The 22,575-nt window shown below is 44.9% G+C and overlaps 1 protein-coding gene across 3 annotated transcripts in view; it reads right to left on the bottom strand.

Annotated features, from left to right (window-relative positions):
• Positions 1-22,575, bottom strand: part of MGAT5 (alpha-1,6-mannosylglycoprotein 6-beta-N-acetylglucosaminyltransferase) — a 422,238-nt gene that overhangs the window by 31,596 nt on the left and 368,067 nt on the right. For all 3 annotated transcript variants that reach the window (XM_029605357.1, XM_029605355.1, XM_029605356.1), the window contains 2 exons: positions 12,375-12,491; positions 9,457-9,531 (listed from right to left, as the gene is read on the bottom strand). In XM_029605357.1, coding sequence (XP_029461217.1) covers positions 9,457-9,531; positions 12,375-12,491 — 192 coding nt within the window. The remainder of the gene's footprint in view (positions 1-9,456; positions 9,532-12,374; positions 12,492-22,575) is intronic.

Raw genomic sequence — 22,575 nt, 5'->3', positions numbered from 1 at the left:
CTCAACCAGGAGCCAACGGGCACAACAATGTTGCTGTTGGTAATAAGAGTAGGAGACAGCCCTAGGTGGGAGAGTTGGATTCTACACCTCAAACAGATTCCGAAGGACAGATTGGCCAAACCTACTATCGCATCGGCCATCTCTATCGAAGTAATAGTGAGATGTGAATGTGTGGAGAGAACTCCATGTTGCAGCCTTGCAGATCTTCTCCACGGGAACTGCTCAAAAGTGGGCCACCGACATTGCCATAGCTCTGAAAAACGAGCCTTGACATGACCCCCAAGGTGCAGTTCCTCCTGGGCATAACAGAAGGTGATGCAATCTGCTAGCCAATTAGATAGTGGGTTTGGCAACTGCAAGAGGGAGCCTCCCAGTCTTTTGCATCGAGTGTCAGATGTATGATATGTTTACCTGGTGAGAAATCATACATGTGCATCCAATGCAAAGAGCTCCTGTCTCTTAGAAAACGAGTCCGAACTCAGGAGGCTAGAGGAGGTGGCTAGGCTGGAGGAGCCGAGGCAGACAGAGGTATACAGATGAGACCTTCAGGGACATAGTAGCCAAATCCTAACTCCAGTCTGGCAGCCCTGGTGCTGCCTTGGAGGAGGAAGGTCTCATGATCGGAGAGCATCAACCTGGTGCAGCAGAAAATGATTCTGTAGCAAGGACCTGCTCTCCACTGTCCTCTTGCACCGAGGATGTGTCTCCCAGGGCTACTGCCCAGGACAGAAGGGTTAGGTTGTCAGTCATAGTTGGTGATTCGATTATTAGGAATGTAGACAGCTGTGTGGCTGGTGGGTGTGAGGATCACCTGGTAACATGCCTACCTGGTACGAAGGCGGAGGACCTCATGCATCACCTACATAGGATTTTAGACTGTGCTGGGAAGGAGCCGGCTGTCATGGTACATGTGGACACCGTAGACATAGGAAAATGTGGAAGGGCTGTTCTGGAAGCCAAATATAGGAACTTAGGTAGAAAGCCGAAATACAGAACCTCCAGGGTAGCATTCTCTGAAATGCTCCTTGTTCCACATGCAGGTCCCCAGAGGCAGGCAGAGCTCTGGAGTCTCAAAGTGTGGATGAGACGATGGTGCAAGGCAGAGAGATTCAGTTTTGTAAGAAACTGGGGAACCTTTTGGGGAAGGGGGAAGTCTTTTTCCAAAGGGATGGACTCCACCTTAACCAGGATGGAACCAGGCTGCTGGTGCTAACCTTTAAAAAGGAGATAGAGCAGCTTTTAAACTAGAACAAAGGGGAAAGCCAACAGTCACTCAGCAGCACATGGTTTGGAGGAAGGTATCTGCAAAGGATACTAATGATGCATTAGGGTTAGGGCATCCCAGCAGAGAGGTTCCAATAATAAGAAAAGAAGTCCAAGTACCTATAATTAAAAACTCACCTGAGCTAAAAGATTCCAATTTATCCCTGTCAACTGAAAAGCAGAATGTAAATACAAACAAAACACACTTTGAAATGTTTGTATGCTAATACCAGAAGTCTAACAAGTAAGATGGGAGAATTAGAATGTATAGCAGTGAATGATGACATAGACTTAATTGGCATCGCAGAGACATGGTGGAAAGAGGATAACCAATAGGATAGTGCTATACCGGGGTCCAAATTATAATTGCAATGACAGAGAGGAACATCTTGGTGGCAGGGTGGCGCTTTATGTCCGGATGGCATACAGTCCAACTGAGACTAAATGCACAATTGAATCTTTATGGATCGAAATCCTGTGTGTGTCGGGGAAGACTATAGTGATAGGAGTATACTACCGTCCACCTGGCCAAAATGGTGAGATGGACAGTGAAATGCTAAGAGAAATTAGGGAAGCTGACCAAACTGCTAGTGCAGTAATAATGGGAGACTTCAATTACCCTAATATTGACTGGGTAAGTGAAACATCAGGGCATGCTAGAGAGATAATGTTCTTGGATGGAATAAAAAAGTTTTATGGAGAAACTGGTTAAGGAGCAGACGAGAGGGAGCAATTTTAGATCTAATTCTCAGTGGAGCGCAGGATTTGGTGAGAGAGATAACAGTGGTGGGGCCACATGGCAATAGTTATCATAATATGATCAAATTTTAAATTAATGACTGGAAGGGGGGACAGTAAGTAAATTCACGGATATAGTGCTAAACTTTTAAGGGAAACTTTGATAAAATGAGAAAAATAGTTAGAAAAAACAAAGCTGCAGCTACAAAGGTAAAAAGCGTGTGACAGATGTGGACAATGTTAAAAAACCCCCCAAAAAACATCCTAGCAGCACAGACCAGATGTATTGTACGCATTAAGAAAGGTGGAAGGAAGGCAAAACAATTACCAGCATGTTTAAAAGGTGAGGCGAAAGACTATTTTAGTCAAAAGATCTTCATTCAAAAATTGTAAGAAGGATCCATCAGAAGAAAATAGGTTAGAGCACAAGCATTGGCAAGTTAAATGTAAGACACTGATAAGAGACAAAGAGAGAATTTGAAAAGAAGTTGGCCATAGAGACAAAAACTCACAATAAAAATGTTTTTAAATATATCCGAAGCAGAAAGCCTGAGAGGAGTTGGTTGGACTGCTAGATGATCAAGAAGTTAAAGGGGCACTTAGAGAAGATAAGGAAATCGTGGAAAGATTAAATTATTTTATTGCTTCGGTATTTAATGAAGAGGTTGTTGGAGAGATACCCGTTCCGGAGACAGTTTTCATGGGTGATGATTCAGATCAACTGAATCAAATCATGGAGAACCTGGAAGATATGATAGGCTTGAATGACAAAATGAAGAGTAGTAAATCACCTGGACCGCATGGTATACACCCCAGGGTTCTGAAAGAACTAAAGAATGAAATTTCAGACCCATTTCAATTAATTTGTAACCTATCATTAAAATCAGCCGATGTACCTGAAGATTGGAAGATGGCCAATGTAACCCCTATATTCCAAAAGGGATCCAGGGGTGATCTGGGAAACTTATAGACAACTGAGCCTGACTTCAGTGCCAGGAAAAACTGTGGAAATTGTTATAAAGAATAAAATCACAAAACATTTACATGGACATGGTTTGATGGGCCAGAGCCAACATGGATTTACCCAAGCAAAGTCTTGCTCACAAATCTCTTACATTGTTTTTGAAGGGGTAAATAAACGTGGACAAAGGTGAACCAGTAGATGTGGTGTATTTGGATTTTCAGGAGGCGTTCCATAAAGTCCCGCATGAGAAGCTTCTAAGAAAACTAAAAAGTAAGGGATAGGAGGCAATGTCCTTTTGTGGATTGCAAATTGGTTAAAAGACAGGAAATAGTAGGATTAAATGGTCAGTTTTCACAATGGAAAAAGGTAAAAAGTGGAATGTCTCAGTGATCATACTTGGACCGGTGCTTTTTAATATATTTATAAATGATCTGGAAAGGGGTACGATGAGAGGTGATCAAATTTGCGGATGACACAAAATTATGCAGAGTACTTAAATCTCAAGCAGATTGTGATGAATAGGAGGACCTTGCAAGACTGGAAGAATGGGCTTAAAAAATGGCAGATGAAGTTTAATGTGGACAAGTGCAAAGTGATGCACAAAGGGAAAAATAACCCTTGTTGTAGTTACACAATGTTAGGTTCTATCTTAGGAGTTACCACCCAGTAAAGAGATTTAGGCATCACAGTGGATAATACATTGAAAATGTCGGCCCAGTGTGCTGTCCTGATCAAAAAAGCAAACAGAATGTTACGAATTATTAGGAAGGGAAGGGCAAATAAAACGGAAGATGTCATAATTCCTTGAATACTGTGTGCAATTCTGGTTACCACATCTCAAAAAGGATATAGCTGCTCTGGAGAAATTACAGAGAAGGGCAATCAAAGTAAGGGGCATGGAATGGCTGCCCTATGAGGAAAGGTTAAAGAAGTTAGGGCTGTTCAGTTTGGAGAAGAGATGACTGAAGGGGGTTAAGACAGAAGTCTACAAAATCAGGAAAGGACTTGAACAAGTTAATGTAAATTGGTTACTTACTCTCTCAGATAATACAAGGACCAGGGGGCACTCCATGAAGTTAGCAAGTAGCTCATTTAAAACAAATCAAAGAAAAGTTTTTTCCTTCAGTGCATAGTTAAGCTCTGGAATTCATTGCCAGTTAGTGTAACTGGGTTTAGAAAAGGTTTGGATAAGTTCCTAGAGGAAAAATCCATAAACTGCTATTACAGTAATTAATAAGCAGTAGTAGCCTGTGATTTATCTAATGTTTGGGTAGTTGCCAGGCACTTGTGAGTTGGATTGGCAAATGTTGGAAACAGGATACTGGGCTTGATGGACCCTTGGTCTGACCCAGTTTGGCATATTTTATGTTCTTATGGCAACACCCAACCTATTCCTATCGAAGGAAATAAAAAGTTGGGAGGACCATCTATGGGCTACTGTCTGCTCCAGATAGAAGGCAAAGGCTCGCTTGCAGTATAAACTGTGCAGTGCTCGTTCTTCTTGGTGTGAATGGGACCTGGGAAAGAATGTTGGTGGGATGATGGACTGGTTAAGATGGAAGTCCATCAACACCTAAGGCTCCTAAAACCCTGTTATGATAAAACAGTGTAAGGTGGATAAGTCACTAAGGCCTGGAGCTTGCTAACCCTGCCTCTGAGGTGACCGCCACCAAAAATATGACCTTCTAGGTCATGTACTTCAGGTCACAGGTGCACAGTGGTTCAAAAGAAGCTTTCATTAACAGAGCTACTGACTGATCAGTCTCCAGATGGACAGCTTCCATAGGAGAGGATACCAGACCCTTCTCAGTCAATAAGGGGATATGAGGGTCTTTGCAAAGCCTCAAGTGAGTCTTCGCCATTTAAGGGAATCTGAGGATACACGTACAGAAGACTCATGTCTCAATGACGAGCAAGGGCATGAGAGGCTGGTTTGCTGTTTAACCTATTAAGGGAGCAGAACCAAGGCACCTTCCTGTTGCAAGGGGATGTGAATGGATCTACGTCCAAGCTCCTCCAGAGGTGGAGTATTCAATTCTCCATCCCCTGGTCCAGGGACCATTTGTGGGGTCTGAAGGCATGACTCAAGTCTGCCACTACCACATTCTCCATCTCATTCAAGTACATGGTCCTAAGCACCATTATGTGGGACAGGGCCCATGACCAGATCTGGCCTGCTTCCTGACACAGGAGGTTTGACCAATCTCTGAAAGCCCATAGTGCGTACCTGATCATCAGCTTCAGGAAGTTGATTCAACAACAGCTGATCATCAGCTTCAGGAAGTTGATTCAACAACAGCTTACTAGAGTAGACCAGAGACCCTGGGTGCTGAATCCATTGACAAGAGCTCTGCAGCCCAGGATGGACACATCCATGGTTAGGAAAATTTGGGTATGTCTTCGAAGAGAGATCCCCATTCCAGATTTAAAAGCACCTGTCACCAGTATGAATCCCATAGGGACGGGATGATTCAGATGCAATCCTGGAGGTTCTGCGTGGCCCGACGCCACCGTGACCTCAAGGTACATTGGGCTTTGCGCAAGTGTAATCGTGCCAAGGGATTGACATGGATGGTTGCGGCCATATAGCCCAACAGCCTCAATGTGTGTCAGGTTGACACCTGCTGGCTCTGCTGAATTTCTGCCACGATGGTCAAAGTGACAGCCCTTTGACAAGCAGGAAGAACTTGGCCTGAACCATGTCTAGCAGGGCTCCTATGAAGTCCAATTGAGGTGACGGGCCGAGATGGAACTTCGGGTAGTTGACGAACTGCAGCAACTAACACCCGGATGGTCAAGTGCATGGACCTGACTGCCCCTGCCTGAGATGTGTTCTTGATCAGCTAATCATCCAGATAAGGGAAAACATGCACCCCCAGCCTGCAGAAGTGCGCTGCCACCATGGCCAGGCATTTTGTGAAGACTCATGGGGCTGACACGAGTCTGGTACTGAAAATGCAGTTTTCCCACCACAAATTGGAGATACTTCCTGTGACTGGGGAAGAACTCGATATGAGTGTGCATGTCCTTTAGATCAAGGGAGCATAGCCAGTCCCCTTTTTGCAAAAAGGGGATCAAGGTGCCCAGAGAAACCATCTTGAACTTTTCTTTTTGGAGAAATTTGTTCAAGGGCCTTAGGTCTAGGATGAGACTGAGTCCTCCTGTTTTCTTTGGAATCAGGAAGTATCTCATGTAAAATGCCCACCCTCTTTGCCCTGGTGGGACAAGCTCAACCCTCTGGATGTTAAGATGGAGGAGAGCTCCATTAGCAGTACCTCCTGATGTGCTACTGGCCTGCAAAATGGGCTCGGACGGCAATTTGGCGGGAAACCCAATAGATTAATTTGGTACCCTTGATGGACGATAGAAAGAACCCACAGGTCTAAGGTTATACTGGGTCACTGGTTTGCGAAGAACCTCAGCCTTCCCTGATTGGATGGTCCAACATCTGGGGTACAGGCAACTGGCCTACGCTTCCTATGACCCAGTCAAAACCACATCCCTACAGTTGACTCTGGCGCCGGCTGGGGCTTAGGGGCTCTCTGTTACCTGGGACTGTCGCGGGAGCCCTGATGCTGTTGACAGGAGCAAGGGGGCGGAGAATAATTCTCTCTCTGCTGAAAGAAAGACTTCCTCTGCCCCAATCTTGCTGACCCCTCCTAGAGGAGGAGGATGGGTCCGGAATGCTGGCGGAGAATTGTTGGAGGGTTTCATGGTGGTCCCAGAGCTGGGCTACCACATCCCTCACCCTATCTCCGAAGAGATTCTCCCCAGTATTCAGCACATCAGCTAGTCATTCCTGTGCCTACGGAGATCAGAGGCCTACAGCCATGCCATTCTGCGGGCACAGATTCCCGCTGAAAAGACCCTCGATGCCATCTTGAAAATGTTGTAGGTTGCTCGGACCTCATGCTTTCCGCACAGCAGGCCCTTATCTACCAGCAACATTAGGGTGTCCTGCTGCTGTTGAGGCAGCTGCTTGGCCACCTCCTGCAACTGCTTCCAGATGTCCCATGAGCACTGGCTCATGGAGAGCTGATAGGATGATATGCGGGCAATGAGCTTGACCCCCTGAAGTACTTTCCTCCCAAGAGTGTACATTGCTCAGTGGTTCTTCCCCGGGGCGTCGAAGAATGGGTCTGAGAATGCTTGGCTCTCTTAAGAGCAGATTTGACCACCACCAATAGGTGGGGCAGCTGATGCTTATTGAATCTGGCAGCCTTCTGGATAAGGTAGACCTAGTCAGTCTTCTTGTTAATGGGAAGCACGGTGAAGGAGTGTGTCCATACCCTCAGCAACTCCTTAAGGATATTGTGTACCGGGACCGCCACAATATCCTTAAGGAGGCTCTATGAACTGGAGGATCTCAAGCATTTGTGCCTGGCATCCTCCTCCTTCAGTAACTGAAATGGGATGACTTCCGCCATCACCCTCACAAATCCTGAAAAGGTTAAGTCCACAGACGGAGACTTCCTATGCTCTTTTGGAGGAGAAGGGTCTGATGGGAGACCCTCAGAGCTCTTGGAGGATGACTCTGTGGTAACATTCCCTCCAGGGGTCATAGGGACCCTCATCCTCACTATAAGCAACAGGGGATGGGGCCCTAAGTGCTCGACTATCATCCAGAGGTGCAGGCACCAGCAAAGCTGGATGGGGGCAAAAGGCCTCAGAGTCTCTGCTCCAAGGAACAGACGACCACGTATTGGTAAGGGGAGGCTGCAGTACCCCAATGGGCACCAATGCCGTTCCGGGAACAGACGCCAGCCGGGTTAGTAACACACAAATGAGTGCACTGAGCTTCTCCAGCAGCGGCTCCAGGACGAATGGTACCAGCTCTGGTGACATTGGTGCTTCAGCGTCAATGCCCTGCATTGCCCATTCCACCACCAGCTCCAGCTCGAACGTTGCCGATGTCAACACAGACTGGGAGGAAGGAGGGCTGGCCAGATCCTCTTTGGACCCACAAGGCAGATTAGTGACTGGCATCAGGACCGGTGGAGACCGTCATGGACCTCTGGCACTGACAAAGGACTGGCACTCCTTGCTGTGGGATCGCTTCGAAGGCATCACAGCATGTGCTGGTGCATCCCCTATGTCCAACACCGTGAATTGACAGAGACTAGTGCCAATGCTTGGCCCGGTCCTTCCCTGTGCCAATGAAGAGGAACCTGAAGTCCTCGACCTGGAGGAGACTGGCAGAGGTCTGTCTCTGGTATCCTATTTGCTGATGGCACTAACATCAGTGCGGTTCTGATGTCCATCAATGCCAATAGATTGGCTTTCCTTGACCCAAAGAGCTGTTCCATGTTGTCGAGCCGATGATGACGTGGTCGTGACTAGATGAAATAAAAGTGATGCAAAATCAAAAATCGATGGAGGTGGGCATCGATGCCCAGCAGGCATAGAGGCACCACCACCATGGACAATCGATCGTGAAAGGAAACTTACCGATAAACTATGAATACCCTGACTAGAAATGCTATTGGGATTGGACCGAGAGGGACTCAGAAATCCGCAAAAGAAGCAAAGAGAAAGTTTTCCAAAAACAGCCAAAAAGGCCAGGATTAGCGCTCACAAACTGCAAAGCTGCAGCTCCATGGAAAAAGAGACTGGAGAGGGTCCCCGCGTGGGCATGATCAGTGTTCCAAGTCAAAGTTCTAGAAACTTTGACATAAGTTTTCCGGGTTGGGGCTCCATCTAATGATGTCACCTATTTGTGAGGACTACCAACCTGCTTGCCCTCAGAGAATTCCAGTCCAATATACAGTTAAACTCCTGGAGGACACTCTTGGCCAATTTGTTACAATGCTTTCGTATTAGGGGACCCAACAAGTAATGCAGACATTTATGCATTTATAGATTTGTTGCTCCAATTTTTTTTAAGAAAGGCAGGACAAAATATTGTAGAAAATTTTGATACAATTGTCTGAGAGAAAAAAAAGATTTAAAAAAAAAAAAAAAAAAAAAGCACATCAGCATTGTAAAGAAATAAACATGCACATACTGGACTCATGGCAACATGCACGCAAAGGATTTGATTTAGCACAAGCCTAGAACTTGTGAATAGTAGTGTCAACCATCAGTTCCAAAAGCTGGAGTTGAAGCCTTGGGAACTGGCAATATTGTTCACAAGTTTCAAACTTGTGCTAATTTAACTCCTGTGTGCATAAGTCTAACTGTATAAAATCCATTTCCTCAGTCATGATCAGTTAGGGCTAATCCTTTACTCTACATCCACCATGTATGTGGGTCATGCCAACTATGACTGCCAGTTTGTGTGAAAATGCTGTTTAGCAGGTTGGATTGATTGGAATGAATGTAGAATAGCTTATTAGCTTACAGTGCCAAAAAATAACCGGACCTTGACTTTTATTAGTTAACAGAACATATTGTCAATCTGATGTACAATACAAAATGAAAGATGAAGAAAATGTAGTTATTGTAAGCTGAAAGATAAATACAATGGATAGTCTGCACAATTGAATTCTTACCTGTTTTTCAATGAAAGCATTCATTCTCTGCAACATGCCTTCACATGTGAACTCATATGGCAGGTATGGTTCGTTCTGTGGGAAGAGAATTTATTATTCACAGATTTCAGAGTCTCATGGAAGAGACTTCCAGTATAGATCTTTTGTTTACTGTCCTATTTACAGTCAAGCCAGCAGTATGATATGAAATACTTTTCTTAAAATTAACTGGGAAATGGTTGTCTTTGTAGGTCATGATCTCTTTTATTGGATCAACATAAGAATTATCCAAACCTGATTATGTACACAGGACTGCATTAGTTCCTTTTTCAGAGGTATTAAGATGAAAATTATAAGATCCTGAAAAGCTTGTGTACATTGTCATGTTAGCCCAATATAAGGTATTACAACATGCAAAGAACTGAGAGGAATGTGCAGATCTGTTACACTGTGATTTTTAACCACACAATTAAAGGAGTTTGGTTGCTCCAGAAAGCTTTGCAGTAAGCATGGAGGAACTCCATGGAAAGAAGGCTTGTGCAAAACAAAGCTCTTTGCTGCCCAGACTTTGCGATGTTTTTGAACCAGAAATATTTCATACTGGTTGTTGTAAAAACAAAACAAAAAATCCCAAAAACAAACAGCAGTGAGTCAAAATTCTTTAGTAAATTAAAAATGCCAGAAAATGATTAACATTTTTACTAATCGTTGTCTGTTTTCTTTTCTTTTTTCCATCTTGACTGTCTTCTCAATTTTTTTCTTTAAAGTAATTTTTCATCTTGCTTCTCTCCTTCTTTGGCACCCCTCTCTTTTTCTCCATCCATGACACACCCTGTTTCCTCCCTATTTCTCATGCTCTCCTACCTTTTCTTTCCTTAAGCTTAAGAAACCAGTGATATTTTCATAATATTCCCCTCAACTTTCCCTCTATTGTCTTCTCTCTCACCCTTCCTCTTAATGCTGTCTTCATCTCCTCCCTTTCACATTTTACCACCCCTCCCATCTCCTCTTGATTCCAATGCCTTCCCCTTATCTTGGTTATGCTTTGCTAGTTCCTTCCTACCTTCTTTCTCCTGCATCTCCAGTAATCCTTCAGCATCCTACTTCTGTCTCAAGCTCTGCTCACCTCTCTTCCACCCCATCATCCCTTTCCTACTTTCATCTATGTGCTCTTTTCCCTTAACTCCCCCTTACCATCTGTCTCATGATCCTCCATCTTCCTTCCTTTCACTTCTGATTATACCTCTCTGTATACATCAAAGTAGTCATCCCTGGCTCTTGCTTCTGCCTTTTAACACCGATAGGAAACACTGAGGTAATCAGATACAATCACCCTAAGACCATTACCCCAAGATTACATTACATATTAATGAGTTTAAGATTGCACTGAGCAGGTTGCAGACTTTCAATTTCCAACCAGCAGGCCTACTTTATAGACAGTTTCCACATTATTTAATCAATGCAACACTGATGAAAGCATGCACTTTACTGTTTAAAAACAGCTAACTGAAAGCCATCTAGAACTGAAAGTCATCATGACAAACAATGCTGTAATGTGTTTGCATCTTGCTGGAGGTTACTGCTCACAGAAATGATTTATATAGCAGGAAACTTCCACAAGCCCGGTACAATTCCATCACAAATACTTGTTGATGCTTCTTTTAAAAAGTTAAAATCTAAAAAAAGATCTCAGAGCTTTATAATCTTGATAAGAACATAAGAACATAAGAAAATGCCATACTGGGTCAGACCAAGGGTCCATCAAGCCCAGCATCCTGTTTCCAACAGTGGCCAATCCAGGCCATAAGAACCTGGCAAGTACCCAAAAACTAAGTCTATTCCATGTTACCATTGCTAATGGCAGTGGCTAGAACACTCAAGCTGCACTTTAATTGACTTACAGGATTTTTTGGTTACCAATCGAGAACAGGTTGGAATAGTTTAGCTTTACTTTGCCATCCTGTTTTCTCAGGCTCAAACTGTTAAGTGAATGTACAAACTTAGTTACAGAAAATGTGAAAGCACCGTGAACACAACACAAAACAAAATGCACATTCTATAAGGCTCTATTCAACAGAAATATCCTGCAAGAAAATATTTAAAAATGCATAGGTTATTCTAGAGAATTATACATATCTTGTCGGTTGCTGTAAGAGCCATGAAATCAACTTTCTGTTCCTGTTATGCTGTAAAGATTGAAATACCACGGGGAAGGAAGATCAATAGCTTGTGTAAAACTACCAGAATTAGCTCCCTTAGAATGTCAACTAGATCACTATTCTTGTAACAGGGAAACGGAGAGGATTACGGACAATGGACAGAGACACAAAGAACCTTTAATGTGACAATCCTGGAGGGATGCACAGTTTCTTGTAACAGATGCCTGCAAACAGCATAAAATATATCATAGTAGATGTCACATATTTGTTGGTTAATTGGTTTAACTTCTTTCACAACAAGCAGCCATGACAACTGCAGAAAGTTGTAGTTTTTGTCACACACACACTTACGTACATAAGAGGTCATCAGTCCTACAGCACCTACTTAATTCATCCAGTTTTCAGGCTATCCACAATGCAAATGTATGAGATGCATTTGCATGCATCAGACCTGTTAATGTACATAAACACATCTTAAGTATATGTATTGTGGATAGCCTGAAAACAAGACTGATTTGGGGCAGGGGAGGCTCCTTGGACTGGGTTGAGAACCACTGCATTTTTTCTCATTCTTTCTAGCAATCAGTAAAGAACTTTACGTCAAATCCTTAAACTAGCAACTCTTACCCGCATGTTGTAATATTCAGAGCATGACCCCTAACATGATAGATAGAATACCAAAATTATTTCTTTATAAAATTAAAGAGCTTTGTTTAGTGGTTACAAAAAGTCAGGTCCAAATATCAGTGTGGAGAATAAAAAAAAATTATTCATTTTTACCTTTTGATTCAAAATTCCTTTCACTGCTTTATCAACTTCGTTCGGATCATTTATATTCACTGTCCAGACATGTGGCTTCCCAATATAAACTTCTGCATAAGGATGTTGAGATGTTAGCTGTAGAGGGTTGGAAGCGGGGGTGGAGAGGGAAAGAGAAACCGCAATACCATCACCATAGGCAGAACATTAAATACATGGAAGCTTCTGAACAGTACAGTAACAAATGGTGTTTTCAAAATGTTTAAACTGTCTCCCTCATTTCTTTTCTTCTTTTGCCAACTAAGTGCAATTGCAATAGCAAAACTTCATGGATTTGGGGAGTAAGAAGGAAGTCACTATTTGATTCTTTGCAGGTTGTGACTCATTTTATTGAACCATTATTATTCAAAACATAAACAGGTGAATTTTAAAAGAGTTGTACACGTAAAAATTAGCAAATGCATGCACAAATAGCGCATATTCACGCAAGTGCTATTTTATAAACCTCACACATACACGAGCAAGTTCTGGTGCATGAATAAATCTGCTTGTATAAGAAAGGGAAGGGGCCAACGTTTACGCTTATAAGCTGCTATTTTAAAACCTGCGAATGCAACATTTGTACAGCTGTTACCTGCGCATATTTACACCTATTTGTCAGCTGTAATTCAGAATAGAATTCTTTATAGTCAAATGCTGATGGTGCGAGGGTCTGGGTAAAATGGGGGGACTGCAGGGTGAAGAACCGGGGGGAGGGGAGTCTTGATAACCTAGTGATAGGCTGGGCAAACTGGTGGACTAATTTGTTAAAATGGTAATTTTCTTCATGAATGCATGCTATAAAATTTGATAATTTACACACATAAAAGCCAAGTGCTAAGGAAAATACAGGAGTTATATTTTCTCATGTAAATTACTAAAATTAGGAGCACAAATATGTGCACACAGCAGATATCCACCATTTATCCAGATAATTTTTGATTCTCCAAGCTGGATAAGTCGTAAAAATGCATTACATAGCCAGATAAGAAAGCCGGATAAGTCAAAGACTAGTTATCAGTTTATTTTACTTATCCACCCAAGTAGCACTTTTCCTTTCTTATCCAGCTATCTTAATTAGCTGGATAAGTCTTCATAGCGCTACTTAGCCGGATATTTGTCACCACTTAGCCAGATAAGTCAAAACATATGCGGCTATGTTTAAAATACATGCCACATATTTTCTTTATATGCAAACATGTTGGAGAGAATTTCATGTATTTTATATAGCGTGGGCACGCTTCGTGCATGTTTGAAAGTTAACCTCTTATATTCCACCCTATGCAAAAATTGTTCTAAGGTGGATAACAGAACATGATCAGTAAAATATAACATACTGAAAATTATTCAAAGATGATGTGCATACGTTTTGAGACCACATATTGGAATATCTCCTGAAGGGACATATATGATCTCGAAAGCTCATGTAAACCAGTTACGTATAATTATTATGTTGTTAATGTGTTATTCTGGAAGTAGTTCAGAGGAAGGTTACTAAAGTGATACAAAGCCTGCAACAAGAAGCTGATGTAACCTTTATTTCTACAGATTCATCATAGTCTGTACAATTGGAGAACAGGTGCTCTCCGAGGACAACAGGATGGTCTTCACATAATAGGTGACATTATCAGAAGGAGCCCAACACAGAAAACATGTCAAATTTTTTAGAATTTTGACTGTCTGAGATGCTCTGGCATGCAATATACCATGCAGGGTCCCCTCGGAATAAAACCCATGAAGTGGAGACCACAGGGAGGCAGGCAGGCCCATGAGGACTGACATCTTGCTGATCTTGGAGAATACCTGCTACAGGTAAGCAACTCTGCTTTCTCCAAAGACAAGCAGCATGGCAGTCTTCACACATGGGTGAATTTCTAGCTATAGGCATCTCCCCCAACAAAAAAGGGGTCCAATAAAACAGATGCCAACGGGCACAACAACAAGTTTTGTTGGTGACTGGAGGGGGGAAGCCTGAACAGAAATAACAGGACCTAGGCAGGAACAGAGTTGGATTCTATACCTCAAAAATGTTCCAAAGGACAGACTGCCCAAACCTGCTGTCGTGTCAGCCATCCCTAGTTAAACAGTAATGCAATGTGAGTGAGCGGATAATAGCTTTGCAGCTCTGCAGATCTCCTCCATGTGGACTGCTCGCAAGTAGAACATCAGTGTTGCCATGGTTCAACAGAGTGAGCCTTGACATGACCCACAAGACGCAAACTGGCCTGGGCATAACAGAAGGAGATGCAGGCTGCTAGCTATTGGGAAAGTCTACTTGGCAACAGCGATCTCCAATCTGTTCTGGTCAAAAGAAACAAAAAACTGGGTGGACCGTCTGAGTTTCTGTTCGCTCCAGAGAGAAGGCTAAGGCTCTTTTGCAGTCCAAAATGTGCAGGGGAATTGATGACAAATCCTAGTGACTCAACACCTGGTTGGTTCTAGTGCATGGACCTTTTGGCCTCTGCCCGAGAGGTGCTCTTGACCAGCCAATCGTCCAGACAGGGGAAACGTGGACTCACAGTCTGCAAAGCTGCGCACCATGGCCAGGTATTTTGTAAAGATTTGCGAGGCAGATACTAGTCCAAACGGCAGAATGCAGTGCTGGAAGTGCTACTTTCCCACCATGAATTGGAGATATTTCCTGTGGCTGGGGAAGATCTTAATGTGAATGTATGTGTCTTTCAGATCGAGAGAGCATGACCAATTTCCTTTTTGCAGGAAAGGGATCAAGGTGCCTAGGGAAACCAGCTTAAACTCTTCTGTTTTTAAAAACCTCCATTTCCTGCCTCGAGAGTCTTTACAAAATGCCTGGCCATGGTGCGCAGCTTTGCAGACTGAGTTCACGTTTCCCCTGTCTGGACGATTGGCTGGTAAAGAGCACCTCTCGGGCTGGGGACAAAAGATCCATGTACTAGAACCAACAAGGTCTTGGAGTCACTAGGATTTGTCATCAACTACCCTAAGTCCCATCTCAGCCAACCTGTCACCTCAATTGGACTTGATTGGAGCCCTGCTAGACACAGCTCAGGCCAAGACCTTCTTGCTGCAGCAGCAGGCCATTACCCTGATGACCATCACAGAGGAGATTCAGCAGAGCCAGCAGGTATCAGCATGGCAAATGTTGAGATTGTTGGGCCACATGGCCGCCACAGCATGTTACACTCCCTTGGCACACATGCACATGTGAAGAGCCTGGAGGACCTTGCGATCCTAGTGACTTCAGGCCACTCAGGTTTTGGGAGAGTGCATCCGAGTCTCCGTCCCTCTAGGATTCCTTGCCCTGGTGGTGATAAATTTCCAAATTGCTCTAGTTCAAATTGTCCTAAGCATGGATGCATCCACCCTGTTTTTCTTTGTCCCCAAAATGGACTTAGAGGGCAATTTGGTAGTGTACTCAATAAGATTAATTTGTACCCTCTGTGAATGATGGCAAGAACCCATTGGTCTGAGGTTATACTGGGCCACTGGTTCGTGTAAAAACGCAACCTGTCCCCAACCGAAAGGTCTGTCACCACAGGTATGATGGGCTTGGCTTTGCTCTCGTTGACCCAGTCTAAACCCCTTCCCCGGAGTTTCCAGATACCAGTTGGGACTTTGGGGGCCCACTACTGCCTTGGGCTGTTACATGGGGTCTGCTAATGCTGACAGGACTGAGATGGCAGAGGATAGTATCTCCTTCAGCTGAAGAAAGACTTCCTGGGGACAGATCTCGAAGGCCTCCTGGATGAGGAGGATGGGTCCCGAGTGCCAGTGGAGAGCTTTTGGAGTGTTGCATGGTGGTCATTAATTTGTGCCACTGCATCCTTCACCTTATCTCCACAGAGGTTCTCTCCAGTGCACAGCACACGAGTGAGTCATTCCTGCACCTCCTGATGGAGATCTGATGCCCTTGGTCAGACGAGTCTGCGGGCTCTGATCCCTGCGGTGGAGACTCTTGATGCCGCCTCGAAATCATCATAGGTCAAGCAGACCCTGTGTTTTCTACACTCCAGACCCTTATGCACCAGTGACTGGAGGGTATCCTGCTGCTGCTGAGGCAGCTACTCAGCCATCTACTGCACCTGCTTCAGAATGTCCTGCATACATTGGCCCCTGAAGTGCTGGTAGGCTGCTATGCAGCACAGCTCCCTGAGGTGATCGGTCCATGGCCAGCAATATAGGAACCAACTTGGCAGGCCGGGTGGGCATGGACCCAGAGGCCACCCCCATCACCAAGTTCCTCTGAGGAACTGAGAATTACCACCGGACCGTTTGTGGCAGCCTCAATCACCCAATGAGTGTCGATACTGTCCTGGGCACAGACAACAGTGAAGGTGTCAGCAGCACTCTGATAACCGCGTGCAAGGATTCAAGCATGGGCTCAAGGAGCAACTGTGCTGGATCTGGTACCATTGATGGATCAACGCCGAGACCCTACAGTGCCTTCTCCATGGCCTGCTGTACTCGCCTCTCCAGCTCCTCCTCAAAGATCGCAGATGCCAAGACTGTTATGCTTAACAACTTGCAGGCTGCTCCTGTGAGCCAGCTCACTTACCCCATGCAGCCCAGCTCTGCTGACATCATTGCTCCTAGAGGCCTGGGACACTGCAGTTTCAAGTGGCTAGAGATGCCACAGACACTGACCACAGGGCCCTCCCTTAGGCGTGCACACTCAGCAGATGCCACTATTTTAAGGCCCTGCGGTGGGAATTTCACTGGCCGGCACCCCTCAATAATGTCACATGGTCAGGTATTTAAACCCCGGCCATGCAACTCTATATTGCCTCAGCAATGGGAAGACTCATGAGTATGAGGAGTTTCTGCTTCCTCTGTGCTTCCAGCCTATCCAGCCTTGCGTTCATCTCTTCAACCCTGTCTTTCTGTCTTCAGTCTTGCCTAGCCTTTTCATTCTCCAGCCCTCTCTCTTCCCTAGCCTGCCTGCCCACCCCACCCTCGGACTTATTTCTTGAAACTGACCATAGCCGGTATCTTGTTTACTCTTGCTTGCTGCCTGCCTCCATCTCAGCCTGGACCATGACCAGCCACTGGAACTACTCTTTTTTCCATACCTCAGATTGCCACCTAAGACCTGGCAGCCCCCGGAACCTGAAGGCTCAACCCAAGGGTAAAGAGGCTGCTTTAGGCGAAGCTCCAGCTCACTCACTGCACAGTCTACTCTGCCAGTTGGTGGTAAGAACCTTCAGGGCCTTCCCTGCAGGTTGCATCAACTTTACCCCAACACAATGGTCCACAATCCTAACACTGACTGGGATCCAGCAGGTGTCACCAGATCCTCTTCGGAACAGAGAGGAGGATCAGTGGAGACCATGGCAAACCAGCGCCTCTCACCAAGGAGCCATTTTGGGGGAACTGCGGCCAAGGCTGGTGCATATTCATGCCTGGCACTTAGTATTGATGCTGATGCTTGGATCAGTCCTTTCCTGGTGCAGAGGTTGAAGATTATGAACCTGATGACCTGGAAGAGCTGGGAGATGGTCCATCTCCGGTGTCCCTGGAAGTCTTAGACGCTGACGGAGCTGATGGCCCTGCCAATGTTGATAGCTCGACAGCCATTGGTGCTGCTCCAAGTTCCCTTGATGTTGATGCTTCTGATGCCCATGTCGATGGATCAGTGTTCCATAGCCCGAAGAGCTGGTCCATTTTCTCCAACCGGGCCCTGCATCTTTCTGGGGTCATCTGTACACACTTGGTGCACCCCTGGAAGTCATGCGATGCCCCAAGGCAAAGGGCACATCTATCAATTAGGTCCATGATAGTCTGTCTTCGCACACCAAGGGCATCGCTTGAACCCCATTGATTACATGTAGTTACAAAAGAAAAGGGACGTAATGTTGAAATAGATAGTGGCGGCCATTGATGATCCCCCAGAGCAGCAGTGCACTCAGTGCCCGCTGGCCAACTATGAAAGGATACTTACCGAAAACATCAAATACCCTGATGATAGAGGAGAGAACTGGGGGGGACCCTGCGTTGACTGTGCAATACCAATGGAACAAAAATATTTCAGAAAGAGCAAAAATGCAGCTAAACTCCTAAAACGAGAAAAAGTAGAGAAATAAACTTCACCATAAGATACTGGGCTCCACAAAAAGGAAGCAAGAGAGGAACCCACATGGCCACATGGTAAATTGCATGCTGGAGCATTCTCAGAGAAACAATCAAAGTTCTAGAAACTTTGACATAAGTTTTCCGTGCCTAGATCCATTGGATGATGTTACCCATGTGTGAGGATTACCATCTTGCTTGTCCTCAGAGAAAGGTTCACATAGCAGGAATATCCGCACACCAGGGTGAAATGGACAATTACTTTGCAGCAGTCTTCAAACAAATGCCAGACAGGATATAAGCCAAAGTAGTAGAAATCTTACAGGTCTTCAACAGGGTAGAAATCACGCTGAAGTTTTCTCTTCCTGTGCAAGCATCACCTTATAAGGAGCAGGTTATAAGACAGAATGGAGCCTGATCTTCCATGAGGAACAGTCCTTGAGATATGAGAAACTGAAAGGGAGGACTGACTCAAACTTGACAGATCTGCATACAATGGCCTTCTTGGTCAATCTGGAACCACCAACATAACCAGCTAGCACCAATTTTCTACCCTCTCAGGGTCCTTTCCTCTATCAGAGGCCAAGGAAGAAACATATATACTAGTTCATTCTCCAACCACGGTTGAATTAGGGTATTGATCCTGCTGAAGCCTCACTCTTTCGGGTGAATGAAGAACCTTGGGTTCTTGCGAGTTACCATCAGAGCCATATAAGGAATGCTCCCACCAATCTATCATCTCCTGATAAGCCTCTTGGCTGAGTTCCCACTCCCCATGACCAGACATATTTCTGTCAAGAAAATCAGCCTGAATGTTTTCCACTCCTGTGAAGTGTGCCATTGAAATTTGTGGGTGATTCTGATCTGTCCATCAGAATAGCAGACTTATCTCCCTGGCCTAAATCCAGCATCTCTTTACACAATTTTTAGAGCTTAGCTGCTGAACCTTCCATGGGGAGAAAAGCCAGTGAGCGTTCCCTTGCTTCTAGCTTCCAGAACCCCTTCCTCTCTGGATCTCTGTATAGCACGGTAGGCCTGGCACAAAAATAAAAACAATTCTAGTGAACCCACCACACTCACCCCAAGATGGGAGGGTAGGGCTTCTGATGGTTTCTTGTTCAGTCTCCCCCAGATTCAGTACCTAGATTTGGCTCCATGGTGGCAGCAGCCATTCCTGTTACTGCGTAGGTCTCCACAACAGGGAAAGAGAAGGAATGGACAATACTTTGCAGCAGTCTTCAAACAAATGCCAGACAGGATAAAAGCCAAAGAAGTAGAATTCTTACAGGTCTTCAACAGGGTAGAAATCCACCCACTGGATAGATGATTGCAGGTGAGATGAAGGCTTCCTTAGCTGTCTCCCCTTTCTTCCCAAGGCCTCAGACCCCCAGATATATGAGACAATAGAAATCAGCCACACTGCTTATGTGCCAGCTCCTGCAACTCCCACACCAGCAACCTTAATTTGACATTCCTAAAGTCCATGGATCTACCAGAGCTCAAAAAGAAATCTGTCCACCACCTAGAAAAAGCCAAAGCTACCACGGGGAGACAGTCTGCCAGAGCTGAAAGATATCAGCAGTAGAAAGGCTTCTCCTCCAGTGGGAAGCATGGGGATCCCAGGCTTTGAAACAACCTCAGCTTGAACTGCTCTGCCTTACTGTGTGTAGCCACAAGTTGATTCAATTCTTCCTGCTGTTTTTGAGCTTCTTTATCAAACAAGATTTCATTTTCTATCATGTTTTGTTGTTTTTTAACTTCAGTCTGGAAGCAAAAAGGTAACTAAACCAGAGAGCAGGAGGAGGAGGAGGAGTGGAGTATAAAGAGTGAGCCCTCCTTACTCCAAAGAAACAATCCTGAGCTAGCCATGGATACCTGGCTCACTTAGAATGAGCAACCAGTGAGTCTAACCTAAATAATGCTCCATTAGTAAAACAGCAAAAAACTGTTGTCCTAGGAATAAAGATCAGGTGCATGCTAACAGGAGAAGCTGTAGATCAAAACCTAAAAGTTAAGGATTGAACTGCATCAGTCCAGAATGTGCTACCATCTGCAGGAGAGAGAATACTGGCTTTTACCTGCACTGCTCCTTCCTATGAACTGGTATTGATGTCACAGAATAAAGGTAAGGTCTTCTGTCTCCATCTGCTAGTAGGCGGAGTAAACCCATGTCTGGACTGATAAGGATTATCTTTTGAGAAATCTTAAAATATATTGCTAGATGTTTTCTTTGATCCTCTCAATAAGGAATTTTTAAGGTTCCTCCTCCTATCTGATGTTATAGCTACTCAGGGTTTTGCCTTTTCTTACTTTTCTCCCCATCTTTGGAAAACTATGCTGTTGGATATTAGGTAAGTGACTATGTATTCAGTTTTCAAGAAGCAATACAATCTTGATTGTTTTAGCAAGCATTTTAGACAAATTGTTTTGCTACTGTATTCTGTCATTTTTATGTAAATATATTCTACAATTTTATTGTAATTAAGATAATTTAATGGCAGAATATCAAATTTGAAAATAAAGTAAAAATCAAAATGTACTTGCTGGAGGAAAGCAAGGTTAAAGGGATAGGACAAAAATTCAACTATCTGACACACTTTAACAGAGTACGGGAGGATGACTTTTTTCTTCTTGCAGGGAGGAAGATGCAGAAGAAATATGAGAAACCACCTCTTTACTGACAGTGTTGTAGATAGAGCTGCTAGCAATCAAAATCATGAAAATGTAAACATGTTTAGGAAAGACAGAGCCCAGTGAAAGGGCAGGTGGGGGAAACAGACAGAAGAAAACGAGGGATGGGACTAGAGTGCTGTCGTATGGAAATGCAAAGAGGGAAGAACAGAACCAAATGGCAGAGAGTGGAAGTAGAGCTGTCTTCCAAGAAGGCCGTGGTATAGCTGCATTAGGCTTCCACCAAGGTTAGCGTAACCTGTATAAAGCAGCCATAGCTACAATAAAGAGTGACAGTATAGCTCGCTGCATTAAGGTGACAAGAAGACTAGGGTAATATTCACAAGAGGGGCCATGGTTACAGCCTTAACAAACAGGCACAAGGTGACAGGATATTTCAGCTTCACAAGTTTTGATGGCTGTTTGAATTAGTACAAAGTTTGCTGTAAGACACTGGAGGAAGACACTGGGTGTTGGAATAAGTATGGGACTTTTAAGAACCAGAAGACAAGGAGGCCTGGAGTAGCCTACCAATAGTAGTGATGGTGACCATCACTGTAACTACATTTAAAGAAGAACATATTCAAAGGCATTTACCCGGATAACCTGTGAGTTAATCAGTTAAAGAGCTATTTTTTTTTTAATATCTAGGGCACTTATCTGGCTATCTTAGAGCCTCATTTACTAAGAGATGTCATTCGGACGCGACGCGAGACCTTTAAAATGCTGTAGGGGAGCCACGACTCCTCTTTCGACGGGGGACACTCACCTGGAGCCCTAGCATTGCAACCGCCCGACAGTTCCTGAGCACCACCACGAGGCACCGACTGCGGCCTTAGAGCCCCCCCCAAGCCTCAACCAGGTACTGCCGCCTCAGTACGCCCGCCGACCGCGACTCAGCGACCGCCCCCGGAACGGAGACGTCATTCGGACGTGACGTGGGACCTTTAAAAACGCTATAGGGGAGCCGTAGGTGCTGCGCACTATGCGTCGCGCGCCTAAGGTGCGCGACCAAGGAGCATGCCCCTTGGCGCGCCCCGTAGCATGACCCATTAACCCGATCCCTAACACTAACACTGAGCTCGACTTGGGCCCCCAACTGGCCCCCACCCCCACTACGAGTCTTCAAACCAGGAACAGGACTTGACAGCGATGAGACTGAATCGGCACCCATCCGATTACTGACATCTCACATGCTGACTTCCAACAAGGAAACACATTTATACTGAGAAGAATACTCCTTGTTGCGACAGTCGCTGCTCGACGTCTCCACTCCGCCCTCCTTACCTCCTTGGCGACTCCCTCTTGCTCAAGTGGAAGGTTGGCTGCCGCGGCGTCATTCTGCCGACTTCTCCCGGCATCCCCGGAGCGGCTCGACGCTGCAATCCGCCATGATTCACAAGAGCCTAAGGGCGCGCGTGCGGCGCGGCCCCGACTGATGTACCAGCAGTGGTGCGAACCTCAGGGG

The sequence above is a fragment of the Rhinatrema bivittatum genome, chromosome 6 (assembly GCF_901001135.1).
Source record: "Rhinatrema bivittatum chromosome 6, aRhiBiv1.1, whole genome shotgun sequence".
Taxonomy (NCBI): Eukaryota; Metazoa; Chordata; class Amphibia; order Gymnophiona; family Rhinatrematidae; genus Rhinatrema; species Rhinatrema bivittatum.
The sequence above is the reverse complement of the archived record's forward strand: the minus strand, read 5'-3'. Positions and strand labels throughout refer to the sequence as shown.